General features: G+C 41.4%; 2 protein-coding genes across 8 annotated transcripts in view; one reads left to right on the top strand and one right to left on the bottom strand.

Annotated features, from left to right (window-relative positions):
* The window catches only part of marchf5 (membrane-associated ring finger (C3HC4) 5), a 29,461-nt gene extending 22,326 nt beyond the window's left edge, over window positions 1–7,135 (bottom strand). For both annotated transcript variants that reach the window (XM_076286010.1, XM_076286011.1), the window contains exon 1: window positions 6,709–7,135. In XM_076286010.1, the coding sequence (XP_076142125.1) occupies window positions 6,709–6,752 (44 nt within the window). In that variant the 5' untranslated portion in view covers window positions 6,753–7,135. The remainder of the gene's footprint in view (window positions 1–6,708) is intronic.
* An 878-nt stretch (window positions 7,136–8,013) lies between these two features.
* LOC143124458 (cytoplasmic polyadenylation element-binding protein 3-like) overlaps window positions 8,014–17,045 on the top strand; it is a 32,237-nt gene continuing 23,205 nt past the window's right edge. For 2 of the 6 annotated variants that reach the window (XM_076286003.1, XM_076286002.1), the window contains exons 1-2: window positions 9,228–10,761; window positions 16,402–16,486. In XM_076286003.1, the coding sequence (XP_076142118.1) occupies window positions 9,745–10,761; window positions 16,402–16,486 (1,102 nt within the window). In that variant the 5' untranslated portion in view covers window positions 9,228–9,744. Of the gene's footprint in view, window positions 8,103–9,227; window positions 10,762–16,401; window positions 16,556–17,045 lie in introns of those variants that run through there. The other 4 variants (XM_076286001.1, XM_076285999.1, XM_076286004.1 and 1 more) reach the window with 3 other exon arrangements.

Here is a 17,045-nt window from a genome sequence, read left to right as displayed (position 1 = left end):
TTTCAGCTATGGAGGAGATAGCCAGAAAGTCAGGGTGATGCCATCTAAGGAAAATGAGCCACTCAACCCCACACTCACCCCAAGTTGTCAAGTCCAGGCTCCAAGGCAAACACTCCAGGCAAAAAGTGTTAGAAGGAGGCCATGGTTATGGTTTAACTATGAAAATGCACTTTCCAACTGGTTGGACAAGTTGATTCAGTCTGGTTGTCCTCCTAACCTGAACTGTATCCTTGACCTTGGCATTGCTAGTACTCTGTTCTGCCAAAGGAGCTGAAAGTGGACTCGCGCTGACGTCTTTTGAGAAAAAACAAAACAAAGCAAGCGACAAGAAAGAATCAACACTGTAGTCCAACCAGTCAGAGAGATCTTATAAAACAATGACGCATCGACTTAAAAATCTGTTACTAAAGTTACAATCTCTCTTCTAATTCCAAATGTGCATATCTAAGACCCTCATTGTTTTGTTAACCGAAGCACATACCCTGTACAGCACATACTAGGTATTGATGGTGGAAGCGCACGTGTGTGTGTGTGTGTGTGGGCCAACAGTGACCCGAGTGGAGGTGAGCATGCGGACGCAACCGAAGCCCTGAGACAGGGATGAGTGTTGCAGCCCCTGCTATTTGCTCATTGCTTTACAAGTCAGCCTCTTGTGTCTTTAAAAGAGCCTTTAAGCTCCGCCACAAAGACTCCTTTCACCATGGCCGGGTCACAGGACTGTGGGAATCAACAGGATCCTCCGACAAAAGTGTGCAAGGAGCCTGCCACTGGATGCTGGCCTACAGTAAGATGGAGCTCCAGCCCTGGGTGCCGTCCTGAAGCCTCCATGTGTGTTTCCCATATAGCAGGGGTAGGCAACCTGCGGCCCTTTAGCTCCTCTCTAGTGGCTCCCTGGCTTTCTCTAAAAATGGAAGTTATAGGCTAATAAAGATACTGTAAAGATGTATTTCAAATGGTATAATTTGAAATAAATCTAAATAATATATTTGCGGCCCCAGAGAGATTTATTTTTATTTCTGGTCAAAAAAATGGCCCTTTCAAGAGAAAAGGTTGCCGACCCCTGCCATATAGCAATAAACAAACTGCAGTCCACTTTGGGGGAGGGGGGGGGGGGGGGGGGTTGCTACAGGTTGGGCCTGTTTGGCTCTGGTGAGTGATAAGATAAGAGCCTCTCCACAGCCACTGATTTTACAGAAAATGTACAACTAACACACAGACTAGTGAAACAACTGTCACAGCAATAACAATAAATAATTGAATACGTACAGGTTCATTCCGTGAAAAATCACATACGGTTGGTGCCGCATTGTCAAACCTTGTCTATATCATGACTGGGTCCCAAAATCAAGGCCTGTAAAATATTTCTGTTCAAATCCTATGTCTTCCAATTTTCTAGCCCTTGTGTTTTTCATGCTGTACAACTGAAATAATATAATTATCTGGGTAGCCATGTTTGGGCATCAATATCTTGAAAAGCATTATTAATTGCAAGTCCAAACTATGCAGGATGTATGACAAACATGTTCTCGATATGACTGAACCACTAAGCGCTGGTGGCAGCACACGTGCAAAGTGCAAAAGGAGTGCCATTGAGGGTATAATAAGCTTGGGGCTTTTAATACAAAAAGTGCATATAGAAAGTATTTACAGTGCTTCACTTTTTCCACATTTTGTTATGTTTCATTGTTTATTTTGTTATGTTTATGACTCATCTTAAAATGGATTAAATTATTTATTTATCTATCATCAATCTACAAACAATACTCCAACACCCCACCAAAAAAGGAAGTGTTTAGTAAATGTATAAAAAACAGAAGACTGAAATATATCCATTTACATAAGTGTTCACACCTTTTGTTATGACACTTGCCATTGAGCTCGTGTGCATCCTACTTTTATCAATGGTCCTTGAGATGCTTCTACAACTTCATTGGAGTGCACCTGTGCCTAAATGAATTCGACAAACATCAGTGCTGCTCAGTGCCTGGTTTCTTCCATTGGGAATTGTGGCCAAATAGTTAAATCTTTGTTTTGTCCTTCTTTACACTTCTCTCATCTTCTCAAAGGAATTCTAGATCTCATTCATAGTGACCATTCGGTCCTTAGTTACCTGTCTGACCAAGGCCCTTCGTCCCGGATTATTCAGTTACTCAATTAGGCTGAACGGCCAGATCTAGGAAGACTGTTGGTTGTTCCAAACTTTTCCATTTGAGAACGATGGAGGCTACCGTGCTCTAAGGCACTTCCAATGCTGTAGAAATGTTCTTGTACCTTTCCCCAGATCTGTGTCTTCACACAACCCTGTCTCGCAGGTCTACGGTCAATTCTCTCGACCTCGTGGCTTGGTTTTCACTCTGACATACACCATCAACTGTGAGACCTTATATAAAGAGATGTGTGCCTCTGCTAATAATGTCCAGTGAATTCATTTAGGCACAGGTGGACTCCAATCAAGTAGAAGCATCTCAAGGACCATTGATAGATGTAGGATGCACCAGAGCTCAATGGCAAGTGTCATAACAAAAGGTGTGAATACTTATGTAAATAGTATGTTTCAGTCTTTTATTTTTTATATACATTTACAAAACACTCCAAACACTTGCGTTTGTGTGGGGTGTTGGAGAAACATAACAAAATGTGGAAAAAGTGAAGCACTGTGAATACTTTCCGGCAGGGCTCTACAGTGCGCCCATTTCACTCGCACATGCAAGTAAAAATGATGGCGTGCGAGTGCAAAAAAATATTTAGGGGCACTGGTGCGAATGACTTCTAACCATGTCAGTGTTTGTCTACAAAATACACCGCGACATCGAGAAACATTAGACATCGAGAAACATTACTGGTGCAAACCATAGAATCACGTCGCGAATGCAGCATAAAAACTACACACTCCCATCAACGTTAGCAGTTTCGCATTGTGACTCGCTAGTAGTTGCTTCTATCAAATCCAAAAGCGCGCAGAAAAAGCGGAAAGTTAGACTAGCCAGCCAAAATGCAGAGATTGAAGAAATTAGTGCTTCTATCCACCGAATTCATCGGATATAGGAGGAACAGGGTGAGATTCTGAGAATGCAGTGAGAGAAGGAAAGGTAACCTAACATGCCTTTTAGCCCAGTTGACGTATTGGCTGCAATAATAATATAGCTGTAGCTAACAGGCACAAAAGTAGCCTCCCGTAATACTCCCATTTTATTCAAAGGTAGAACACTACTGACAACTCCAGGCTTCCACGCATGCTTGTTTGTTTACACCGAATACAAGCTGAAGTGCAAAACGAAAGTAGGCCTAACGTTTGCCTACTGCCCCCATCAATGCAGATATTTCAAATAAAAAATAAAAGGATAAAAAAATATACATCCTTGATAGCCTATGTTGGGTTTTGTGGAAGAGAAAATGGACTGTTTTAGGCAGTTATGCAGTCAGATAGGTCACCTTGGCATATTTGGATTAGCTACAGATGGATTCACAAATAAATAAATTAGCCTACATTTGGCAGGATACTTGATATACAGGCTAAATGCAAATATGGCAATGTATTATATTATTTTACATTAACAAAATGTAGGAAAATAGAACAGACTGAAAATAAAGTAGGCACTGATCTTTAAAATCCTGTTTCCTGTAGCCTAAATGCTGTCAGTCATTCTTAATATTTGCAATTGATGCACTGGCATATTTAACTGTTAGCTGGAGTGTAATGTTAGATTATGTGTAAGTTAAGTACAGAACTGACTGTGCGCCCAAATTTTTGTCTGTGCTCCTACATTTTTTAACTTGGGTGCAAAAGTGCTCCTGGAATTTTTTTTTAGTGTAGAACCCCAACTTTAAATATTAAGGTGTGAATTAATTAACTTATTCACCACAATTTTCCCTTTCACACAATTGTTAAGCTGTTGGAGCGTTTCTGAGTATCTGACTAGAAACTAGGCTACATTTCTAACTCCAGGGACATGATTGAATAGACAATCTTATTTTATGACAAAAACCTATTACATTAATTTCTGTCACAGATCGCATTACAGAAGATTTAATATACTACGTCTTTATGCATCCCATAGAAAACACGGCACCAAAGAATTATTTGTTGTGTATTGTGCTTAAGCTCTATTAAGCCTCAAAAAATATCCATGCAACTCAAACTGGATTGTCATCTCTTTGAGGAAATGTTGAAACTCAAAACTCAAATTTGAACAATATGGTTCATTTCAGAAGCAAGAAATAAAATGCCACATAAAACGCAAACAGAAGGGAGCATCTGAAACAAAAGAAAGACACGCACACACACACACAAACACACAGTAAGGAGCACATGGCAGACAAGAAAACGTGTGAAACGTAGAGGCTGTGTCAGACAGCTAAAGGTCAGACAGGATTTAAGTCTAGCTGGCTCTCGGCTGCCTGTTGAAGACTGCATTGCAGGGGAGCCAGCTGCAAGTGGCAGGCTGCGATAAGGGCATCATGGCACTGTGTGCTCAGCACTGATACCAACAACACTGTTGCCTAATATTAGCGTGAGGCAACATAACGACATTTTCATGTTTAAAACGGGGTAACAGGTTTCAGCAAGGGACAACAACCTGAAAATACAGCATGATACCAGCAGGCGGCACAGCCAAGATTTGCCCTTAAATCGGCTAGCCTAATTAGGCTAATAAACAGACAAAGCACACTCATGTATCTGTGCGAGACATGTATAAATCATGATACTAGTGCATGTGTTTCAATGAAATGACATGCCTCCAATTGGTAGTACATGGGTAGCCTGTTCCATAACATTTACTTTTATTAATTTAGCAGACGCTTTTATCACAAGTGACTAATAGCATTCCAGCTACAGTGCAGAGGTCGCCTTAGGTAGGAATTACTACTGCATCAATCAACTATTGGGCTACTAGAGGATGTGACTGCAGATATTATAAGTACTATTCAAAGTGTGGTAGAAGGAGAAAGTGCTAGATGGAGGAGGAGGTAGAGGAGGGAAGTGCGTTTAAAAAAAAAAAAAAACATAGTCCAGTATTTCTTTCGAAATTGAAATGAAGTTGTATGGACTGGACTATGTTTTTTTTTTTTTTTTTTAAAAGGCGACGAAATTGTGAATTTCCAGAGCGTGTTACAACACACTCAGCAATAAGACTCCTACAGCAAAGATGGCAACATTTCCGAAAAGGTACTGGCTTGATGAAATTCATTCTGGACTCTCTATTCGACCACATAAAGACCTCGGGATACTTCGGTTTGGCTTTAGGGACACTCTACTCACTACCACGTAAGTGTTATGTTGTTTGGAACTGTAGAAGAGGTATAAAAATAGCGTTTTGTAGCGGCGAAATTGAAATGCCCTGCTCACTTCCAGGCTACGAGTTGTGTGACTGAAAACGGTACAATCGAACTTTCTCAAAACACATCCGAATGACATGATTTTGATGTCAACTCAACGTATGTACCCCCAATCATCCGTAAATCGATCTAAAGTGCATTTTACTCCGGATAATTCCTTTAAGGGGAGAGATAACCATGGTCTGTAATAGGAGCTGGTGGCGTGTTGGGTTAGGTACGGCTTGATTTTCATAAGTATCAATAAAACTGGTAAATAGCACTGTTGCCATTCAGGACACACATTGAAGACTGTACATCTTGCAAAAAATGGAAAGGCAAGAAAGCATTCTCAGTGAAACACACAAGCATGCACAGACAGGGTTGGGGAAAGGGGTCAAGGGGACACCACAGTGCAGGCCAGAGGCAGGCCACAAGGAAAAAAGGGATCACAGTCATAATGAATGTTGTCAATTTCATGCCAAAATGGCTGCTGTGAAGGGCCCATTGATTAGACTGAATGCACAATAAACGAATATGCAACAGGTTCCAATTAAAGCGTATGCATTACAACCAAGACGCTCTTTTGACACTTCCACCCAAAGGTGTACTTTGGCTTGCGTGGGAGTAGAAAACGAAAGTATTCAAGTGCTGTACAGCAAGTCATTTTTAGCCTGGGAAAACCCAAATTTGGTACGAGTATTCCCAGGCAAGTCCAAGTAATTTTTACAATGCGCACACATTAATGTTGTATGTCTCCATTTGAATTACGTTAGTCTGAGACAAAGTAGATAACGAGGATGAAGTGACTAACTTGGGTTGCTAGCAGCGTTGCCAGTTGGTAAGCAGTTGATTTGAATTACGGTCATCTAAGGTTGAATAACGTTACATTCAGGTTTGCTGCTTTGGATGGCCCAATTCTCCCTTAAAGACCTTACAATTATTCGTATGGCTTACACTCCACAGTAGAGTTTTACTCAGGGCCCAAATAACTGTGACAAAGCTAGCATATAGGGAAAGGTTAGATAGCTAGCCAAGTCCCATGTCGATGACATCAAGGCATTTTGCCTACTGTAACGCAGGCTATCGCTAACATATCCTAGCCAGTAGCCAGCTAGGTTAGCTAAGTTAGCAGTTAGGTGACAACACCGAAAGTATGTGGACAATCTAGCATAGAATGCAGCTGAGTGAGAAGAAAACAAATAGTTATTCACGGACAAATTATCCTAACGTTGAGCATTTTGACATAACAGAAAAGTAATGGCTTCTGGCTAGATTTAGATCTGGCTATGCTATGTGGCAAGCTTGTTAGCAATTTGGTACTGTAATATGCTAGGACCGAATGTGAAGCTAGGAATGACATTAGCTTCTAATTGAAATCAGAAAGTCACTCACCTGTCCACAATCTGTTGCATTACGACGGCATTCTCATCTGCCATATCGGTGTATGCTAACGTTAAATCCTTTCTGGGCACAACGACTGAAATACTCTAGGTTCAGAGCTGACGTTTGCTTTGTAGGCCTCAGTGAGATACGACTGACAGCTAGCTAACGTTACCTAGCCAGCTAGCTAGGATAGCTAATGTTAATGCGCTAAACTACGTTAGGTGCTAACGGTGACGCGAAAATGTACTGCTAACGAGAACTAACTGGGAAACCACGACTCCCGTAACACCAGGTTATCTACGAAAAAACATGATATTTGTAACGGGATTTAACGCAGGTTCTTCGTCCACAATCTTGTTTAGATAACCGATACTTTGTTTGTTTGGTCTGACCGCTTGACTCCATTGACTGTTCCTCTATGAGGTAACGTTGGGGACCAAGGCAATGCGCACTGCGTCACCAATAATAATAGAGCGTGCGAAGCTGGAGGACGACACATCAAACTAGGACTCTGGGATATGTAGTCACAGTTCAGATTTTTCTCCTTCGTGTAGCCAAAAATATCAAATTAATGTTCTAAGTCGAGCAGACTGTCCTTACCAGGAGGCACTAAGCCTACTTGGGTTGACAACCAACATGAAGATACACATATGGCTTCAGAATACATCATACTGCGGTAAGATTTTTAAAAGACCTCTGCCTCAGAATCTCCAATTCGTGGTATAGCTGTAGCCTACTCCATATAACCTATAGGCGTGAACGATTCCATTAATTACATGCAAATAATTATATGAACTCCGCAAGGGATATTTGTTTGATAGTTTCATTTTCAAAGAAAATATAACCAAAGACGTACGAGTCAGGAACAGTAAATAGAAGACGTCTTTCAAAAATAAACGTCCTGTTTGTAGCATCTGGTTAAATTTTGTCCACGTCAACCAGGCTAACCTAAGAGGTCTGGCATGCATTACAGTGTTATTATTACTTAGGTAAACATGGCGTTATACCATGTATACTAAGCCAGCTATAACTATTTTAACAGTTTGACACAGTTGTTCAAGCATTTAAATTAAGATAGGGGAGCATGTGATTTTTCTTTTTCTTGTCCCCCACCCCCCCACCCCATTGTGTTTCTTTTTATCATTTTATTTCTTGTTTTTGTTCATTTAGGTAGAAATAGTGTTGTTAATAAATGTCTATGTAACTGCTGTAATAAAAGTGACATTAAAAACTACAATCCCCATTAGCCTGTTCTGTATCGTCCATGCGCCGCAGTCAATCAGCTGTTGAGGCAACTGCTGACTCTACCTCGGCAGAAGGGTAGCTCATTTGTCATATCAATACCCAGACGAGGCAAACAGAAATAGCCTTATTTACAGAATCCCAAAAGGTGAACGATAAAGGTAATGACTATTTCATTTAGCGATAAAATGGAACAAGAAATGCATGCGTGACAGAATGTTTCTATCATTGGTGCAGCGTCGGATTAGGGAAGTGGATGCGAACATTTTTTTCGAAATGGCCAGGTAGCCTATATGGATGTGTTTCTGAGGATGTGTTTCGAAACAGGCGTTAAACTATACATACACGTGTATTTTAGTATTTATGTATAATAATTAGCCTCTTATCTTTGTAACTGTCTATGTGTATTGATTACTTTGATGACCTTGAATAGGCAGCTCCTTTGCAGCAACCAGAAAACAGGGATTAACTGTGGATGGACTACCATGCAGCCAGTTTTACAGTGGTGCAATATTAGTTTCATTCGAGGATAATGATGCTCCGATTAGCCAAATCACAAAATTAGGTTATGGCAAGCATTGCTCAGCAAAATTGATCGTCGCATTCATGGTTACCCAGGTCGAAGTAATAATAGTCTGGTCGATGTTGAATAGGCTATGTCATGACCTTGCAGATTATGTTTATACACAGATGATCAGGGGGTAATATCACTTAGCCGTTTTGTCTTAAAAGTTGCTGCAATTGCACACATTGGTGTGAAATTGAAAAGAATTGCCTGTCATTGACACAATGACGTTTCAAGGACTGTTTTGCCTAATACAGATGGTTATGCATATACTCCAGATCTAAACTGAGTAGCCCAGGCTATTCAACGAATAACCACAATGGCCGATTTCAGAGTTAAATGGCAAGTTGGCACTAACCCTGTGTCATGACATAGCTCGCAGAAACTTTGCGTTTCAGAGAAAACTAACCAGGAAGTCAATCTGTGATAAAGACAGTCAAGACTGTTAGCCTACCATATTCTTACTGACATGTTTTCTGCAGCGTTCCAGCTATGCCATGGGTGTAACCCAAGAACTTGTAATAAATATAACCCAGTTGCTCAGACGCATGCGAACATAGTTGTTTATATTCAGAAAACACAGTTCATCATGCAGACTTTTCCTCTGCATCCAACATCCAGAAATGACTATTTGAAATTATGATAGCCTTGGATGATGTGTTTTCTATGACATGCGTTGAGTCATAACAAATTAGCCAACGCTGCTCTCATAGCCGAATTCTCGCTCGATCTATTTCTCCAGATGACAAACGAATATTGCGGAAGGCTAAGTCAGGCTATGCCAGTAGTGTTGTTGGCAACTAATACTTTTTCGATGTTGCATGGTCATTTTATTGCCCTTTGCGTGCCTGATGTTCCACAGTAGGTTACCCCTGGTAGATAGCCTATGCGTCTGACTGAAAGGTTGAAGGCTTTAATGCGTCAGTAGTAGGGAAAGGTAAGGTGCTATGTCTCTTTAACCTTGCTGAAGGACGCAGCTGTATTTATTGACGTATGCAAATTAATTTAGGGCGGTCCTAAAAAAAAGCAGGAACAAGAATCGGTTTCACATTGCAGTCTGAAGTTCCGGTGAAAGGGAAAAGAGACGTGGCGAAAATTGGTGAATATCGGCGTCCTCCAAGTTTGTCCTCTGTAAACGTCTTTGGAGAAAGCTGGCGTTGAATAGAACAAAGCCACCGAATCTGTTCTTGAGCCGTGATATTGTAACCTAATGTGCTCACACCGGCAATTTTTGCTAAATGGGTGATTACGGTTTCGCCCTGCAGTCTGCTTTCACCAGCTATACCAGAAATAACAACATCCCGGCGTTTTCTCCGAGCAAGCACTATAGCAGCACGACGAGTGTAGTTTATGACCTCCTCAATAATAATTCGTCTTTGTTTTTCCCCGTTGCAGCTCAGCAAACCATGCAGGATGATTTACTGATGGACAAAAGCAAAGCTCAGCCCCACCAGCAAGACCCAACAAACGTAGACCCTCCTTCTACCCCGACCCCCTCATCGGAAACCCCAACCTCGGAGGAGAGTCCATCGAGTGTGACTAACCAAGCACCCTGCGCTCAAAACAACAAAGAGAAAGTACCGATGGAGTCGCCGATCCTGCCGGGGTTGAGCTTTCATCAGCCGCAGGAGACCGGTGGCACCTCCTTGTCCCCATCATTTGGTAGCACTTGGTCTACTGGAACCACGAACACCGTGGACGATAGTTTTTTTCAAGGAATACCATCAGTTAATGGGACTATGCTTTTTCAAAATTTCCCACACCATGTCAACCCGGTTTTCGGAGGGAATTTTTCACCACAGATTGGATTGGCACAGTCACCGCACCAACAGCAGCAAGCACAGCAACAGCAGCCCCAGCAGAGGAGGTCTCCTGTTAGTCCCAGCCATGCCTCTTTCCCCCAGAGAAACGCATACAGTCACCAGACCGTCATGAACAGCAAGGCTTCGTCGTCTTCTGCGTCGTCGTCAGCATGGAATAACCATCAGAACGCACCGTGGAGCACAGGCTCCAATCCCTGGAGCGGGCTCCAGGCAGGCAGGGACCCACGGAGAGCGGTGGGAGTCGGTGTTGGGGTGGGGGTCGGTGTCGGGGTGCCGTCTCCCCTCAATCCTATCTCCCCGATGAAAAAGCCCTATCCGAGCAACGTCATTGCACCTCCGAAATTTCCCCGTCCTGGTCCCCTGACCCCTAAGTCTTGGATGGAAGACAACGCCTTTAGGACAGACAACAGCAACAATATGCTACCTTTTCAGGTAAGCAATGTTTGTTTCTTTTTAACTAATTTTGACAATTTAGTTGGGCTATTTCAATGTAGGCCTATAGCATGTGGTCAACATTCACCTACATTCTCATAATGTTAAGTATTGTAGCCATACTATCTAAAATAATATTTTATGATGTCGCCACGTATTTATGACTGCAGCTTCTGGGCACTGATCAAGTAGCGTTTCGAGTCTGTCTACGACTCATAGCAAATTTATTGGGAAAGCAAACTTTGGTGTCTAAGCGCGTAGCCTATTTTCATCGAATGATCTGTGTCCCCTTTCGACCCCATACAAAGGGAACATTTTGTCTTGCCTGCTGCGGTTACTTTCGACAAAATAACTATTGCAGGAAATGACCTTCAAATATCCAGAACTCTGCTGTTTCCTATAGTGTCCAAGGGTTTATTGGCCAAACATCTTAGTCTCCAGTCAAAACCTAAATTATGTGCTTATGACTATTGATACTAGCCTCTACAAATTCGCCTGCCGTTTTTTAAACTGTGATTGTGTTGTCCAAACCGCAATGATATGACCGAGGCCTTCCCTGTTGCAAGTTTATGCCATGTCGGCTATGCTTGAGAAGCTCAGACGTGAATGGACTTTCTTGCCATAATAGCCTACACCTTTATTGGCTACTTATTGGTCTAGTGTAACGTTTATGTGGCCTATTTTGTCGTTTGTAAATGTGCGTGCGTTAGCCATTTTATATATATATACATATATATATATATATATATATATATATATATATATATATATATATCATTTTTATGTTACTTTGGACGGTAGGCCTATATTGAATAGGCTGACTACACCACGAATGGGTTAATTTTATTCCTCATCAGTATTCTGCCAGCTCATTCAGGCACGTTTAAAGGGAAAAGTATTTGCCTGTGATTGGCTCACTACAGACAAGTGGGCGGGTCTTTACCATATCCAGCTGGTCTACACCGGTTGTCAATAATGGAACTTTGTAATGAAATGCTGTCAGTGTTGAGCTAGATTCTCTCTCTCTCTCTCTCTCTCTCTCTCTCTCTCTCTCTCTCTCTCTCTCTCTCTCTCTCTCTCTCTCTCTCTCTCTCTCTCTCTCTCTCTCTCTCTCTCTCTTTTTAACAAAGCTGTAGGCAGTTTCATGCCAACAGGCTTCAACTCCAATGTGCAATACAGAATGAATATGTTCATATGTTGCTATAAAAATAAAAATGCTTCACAGACTAGGATTCATATTTGACATTTAATTTTTTATTCAAATATGTGAAAAGAATGTAAAATGATATGGCTGTTAACAAAATAGTGGCTGGAAATATAAACAGCCTAATCACTACCCTGGGGGCATCATTGGGAATCCAAATCAGTACAGCCTGAAAGTTCTCCCAAAGATGTCCTGTGACACAGTTGGTGCCAACAGGCTCACGCTGGTGGGAGATGTAGGGCCAGCACTGCAGCAGTGTAAAAATGATGAGTCATAGAGACAGTTTACAAGTGGCAGCTTCTGTCCTGGTGCAGTTTATGGCAAATACATGCTAGTGTGTGCTAGCATTTAAGCCTCAGAATCAGAAAAATAGCCTAATCTACCCTGACAAATCTGGATCATGGATAAAATTATGGCCTAAACAATGTGCTATTGAAGTTGATTTGCCAATTAAGTAATAATGCACTGGGAGTATTCTGGTCTGAATAGATGGAATTTTGGCTAGTCAGGGTAGTTACTTGACAATGGGAGCTAAATTGCATAGTAGCACTTAAACAAAAAATAGCTCGGGCAATACTCTGGGTTTCCAGATTGAGGCAGGTCTAACCACAGCAGTCAAAAGTGTTTTTGTGTGTGTGTGTGTGTGAAAATAAGTATTAGTGAAAAAGATAATGAAGTAAACATTTTGCTATTCTAATTAAAAACTTTGAGAGGCAATGGTTGACTTTACCACTCGCCTTGCCCACCTCACATTTTGCTGGTTTTGTCTGTCCATCCAAACTAAAGTAATTAAAATTATTGCAATTCTGTGCCAGTACATTTTCATGACCAGGTCAAGCTCAGGCTTGTTCATCTTGCATCTATGGGGGTTCAGGATTACCTTGACCTTGTTTAAATGTGCTCATGTGAAAAGTTACCAGTACAACATTGGATTGCAGAAAGAGAGGACGATGGAATGGAGAATGAAAGATGTGGTTAGGGACATGGCTGACTTCTGACCAGGATTAGGTTGTTATGTAGAACCTTCTCCAACTCTCTCCCAGTCTGCTTTAGTTCCTCTTATCCCTCCTTTCCCTTTTTTGCAATCTGAGCCCACTAAGCTGACACTTATCACCATGGCACCATATATCATGTTGGCCCCATGCTGGGGCCTGGCTGGCACATTCTGTGCTTTGTCAGCAGAGGTCAAACCAGGTAAAGATGATGTCGTGGAGGATAGGATTAAAGGAAGAATGCCTCAACCCCTGACCTATTTGGTATGCATCTGTGTTGAGTTGCCATTGTTTGTTCCTCCCCAGTATGCAGCTTATTCCGTAACTGTGGACATTCCTGCTTGGATGGTATTGAGGTGAGATTAATGACATGCTTGTGTGCAATGGTGCCTGGCTTACCTTGGTTTTTAGCACGCAAGGCCTAGAATGTGAGGAATTTAAATTGCTAAGCCAAAGAGAGACGAGGACAGAAGAGTCGCGTGGACATTCCAGGAGGTATCTCCCATCTACTTACGTTTTTACACTTGTGTGACATTTTGCCCTGAGTTTCACTGCTTTGATTGCAGTCAAATGAAACCCAATACTTATGGAAATGAGCAGAGCGCTCCAGTGGCAAGGTCGAAGTTCTCGCTTGCAAATCCTGGAGGTGTTTGCATACTCAATGTCTTTCTCTTTTTCATATAAAGCAAGGTGAAGTGTCAGGTGCTTTCCAACCACCTCAGGCCCTGCCGGGTGAAAAACCTAACATGGTAATGTCAGGCCTATGACTGAGTTTTTACATTTTCCTCTTCCTTCCATTTGACTACAGGCTGGATTGCCTCCATCATTCAGAAGGCAATGCAGCTCAGGATACATTTGAAAGCAACTTGAGTCACGGGGGAGGACTTTGATGTTAGGAATAGATTTGAACATACTCAAATGTAGATCACTCTGTGAAAGGACAGAGGTTTGAAGTGTGTTAGCGATAGCATTTTGAAACCAAGAGCTCAGCATTTTAAACGTCCGTCATTTGTACAAAGTGGGCAGATTTTTATCTAGGCCCAGAGAGGGGGAAATAACGCTTTTTGAATGCGCAGCCAGTTGTGTGACAATAGCGCTGGTGTGCAAACAATGTGCCTTCCTCTCACCACTGGGCACAGGAGGCCTCTGCCAAGTCTATAGGGCTAGATCACATATTCACACGCTTTCCAAAACTCCTCTTCCTTTCTATCTCCTCATTCACTCGTTTGCTCCTGTGACACGCTGTTTCATAAATGCCTCCTTTGTGCATTCATATTGATGTGAACACTCCCTTTCTTTTCATTTTTTTTAAATGAGACTCACTCTCACTGTCTCACCCTTCCATTCATCCATCCATCCATCCATCCATCAGATGACCTGATGTTTTACCCAATGTTGTCCTTGTGAAAGGAGAGTTGTACACGATGGGTAAAACCACTTTTATGGAACATACATACTAAGCTTAGTTATGGAGTAACCTACAGTACTTCCGTTTATACTAGGCCACAGAAACTAGTTAAAGACTTAACCATACAGTGTTGTAGGTTCTAGTTATAAAGGCATTCATGAAATTGAATGTGATGGATGGATTTTTCAACCTAAGTTCAACTTGGATGTTCTGTGGCCATTCCTTGTGGCCTTGATGTTGGATGTTGGCAGATTGAATGCAGGCAGCCCAGCGGGTGCCATGTTCAAAGGGTTTTGTGTTTGCACATATGGTGCTTTGCCTGTCCTCTCCTGCTAGAAGATGAAGTTGAGTCCAGCAGGATGATTTTGAGTGCAGTTCAAAGGCACTGCGATCGAAGGATTTTTTTGTTCTTCTGAGTGAAGCTATCATCTTTATAGTCCCAGGTAATCTAGCCTGGTTGCCTTCATGATTTCAGTAGGCAGAGGAAATTATGTCCACTTGTAAAGCTAATGTAATAAATGCAGCGATCATTTCTTTTAAATATCTCTTATTGACAGACACCCTAGGTATCTTTTATTGACAGTCAGACACTATCTCCACACCTTGTTGAAGTTCTTAATGCCTGTTTAACAGCATGCTCCAGCATAGCTGCAGTTGGTAAAGCTAATGTAATAAATGCAGCGATCATTTCTTTTAAATATCTCTTATTGACAGACACACTAGGTATCTTTTATTGACAGTCAGACACTATCTCCACACCTTGTTGAAGTTCTTAATGCCTGTTTAACAGCATGCTCCAGCATAGCTGCAGTTAAACAGTTATTGGCGTGTGCTGTTGTGGTCCTAAATTCATTGTGGTTGGTGCCTGCCTGGATGTGATTGTGTTTATGCAATCCCACAGTCCACTAGTCACAGGAATATGATTGGCCGTTCAACTGAACGAGAGCCAAAATGTTTGGTGTTTATTATGTTTGAATGTGTGACCAACATTCTGTTGTCATGTCGCTCTGCAGGTTTGTGCATGAGCAAAATCCCTTCCCAGTACTGCTTCCTGATAGAGCTACTTTAGAACTTGATTTTGACTTTCATCAGTTCATAATATTGATATTGAAAATTCCACTGAACATCTTAAAGGGTGTTTGTAACACCTTAAGGGCCCTATTATGACAGTCTAAAGTGCATGGTCACTGGTGAATGGTTTAAACAAAATTTGGGGTTCGTCCAGTCCATATTGGGTGTGGGTTAGTTATGAAATGTTATGAAACGTCCAGCGCAAGAAGGTGGGCCTTATGTTTCTTAATCAGTCATGGGTGTGTTTTGGGCATAACATCATTCAAACCAATGAGAGTTAGTTACTTTCACTATTGACTGACAATGGGTTACCGTCGAAAACATAGGCTGGAAAAAGCAACACTTAATCTAATAATGACTGAATAAAACTGAAGAATGACTGAATAAAACAACGTTTATCCTGCAGAGGAGTTTCATATATGTTGTGACGGTGCATCTTCAGCTGTACTCTCGCCTAATCACTTTTAACAGTCATTACCAATTTGCAAATGATGGTGAATAACTACTCATTGTGAGATGTATTTTGTAATATCTTTATTCTTATTATGTTTCCCATTGTAATCGTGTAATTTGTAATGTTTTGCATGGATGTGCGCTGGTCTGCGTTCATGGATGATATGGTGTGTTGTGCACCCGTCAAAATCACTGTTGATAATGCGCTCTTAAAATAACATGAACATCTCACCATGGACTTCTGACCTTGGTCAGTGGCGTAATGCGTTTTACGTAGTGTATGATAGCGATTTTTAGACAACGCGCCAGACCTCTCCCTAGGTTGTTCATTGCCACACCTCCTGAAAATAATCGAAAATACGAAAATAATCTTTACGCCGGGTGGAAAACGAGTTTTCCGCCATGCGCTAGGGTGCAAAATAGGTGCCTAAAGGGTTTGTATTTTGCATTGGTAAATGCAACATGTTTAACACACAGTTAAACTCTGTTCCTCTTTTTGTTTTTCTCTCCAGGACCGGAATCGGCCCTTTGATCCATTTAACTTGCAAACTTTGGAGAATTCCTTAATGGATATGATAAGGACTGATCACGACAAAGGTAAACCACACCCAGTCGGTGGCCCACCAATGACTATCGCTGATATTATATGGAGGAATCATTTTGCAGGTTAGGAATATTCACACACCCTTGCTTATTTGTTCTTTTTTTGGCTTCATTAAAAATCCTGATTGAGCCTTTTTTGTTTCTTTTGCTCTATTTTGGCTTTTAAAAAACACCATTGATTTATTTTTGTTGCAGCAATCATAAATCATTGTGAATTAACCACTGGCCTTACCTGCAAAATTGTACATGTTGTGTTTGTGTGTCAGTGTGGTGTTTGTAGCACTTTGCTTCTGTCCTTCTGCTAATTTGACCTAGTGATTGTTTTTCTTTTTTTTTGCTTTTCTGTCTCTCTGCTGCATTGAGTTTGGGAAGGGGTTGTTTTATACTTGAATTTGAATATGTTTGTGTTGTGAGCAAGGTTAACAGGCAGTCTCCCTAACAGGTTAATTTGGTATTGAGTGTGTTTTTTGGATAGTTTGTTTTTAATGTAGATTTATGTCTTTGGTATACCTACATTGCCATACAAACTTGGTGGCAATGGTTAGTTTTTGTA

The sequence above is a fragment of the Alosa pseudoharengus genome, unplaced genomic scaffold, assembly GCF_046254945.1.
Source record: "Alosa pseudoharengus isolate Yale_2024_CS ecotype anadromous, Long Island Sound unplaced genomic scaffold, YU_APseudo_1.1 YU_APseudo_1.1_scf_15, whole genome shotgun sequence".
NCBI classification, from domain to species: Eukaryota; Metazoa; Chordata; class Actinopteri; order Clupeiformes; family Clupeidae; genus Alosa; species Alosa pseudoharengus.
This window is presented reverse-complemented; position numbering and strand designations above follow the sequence as displayed.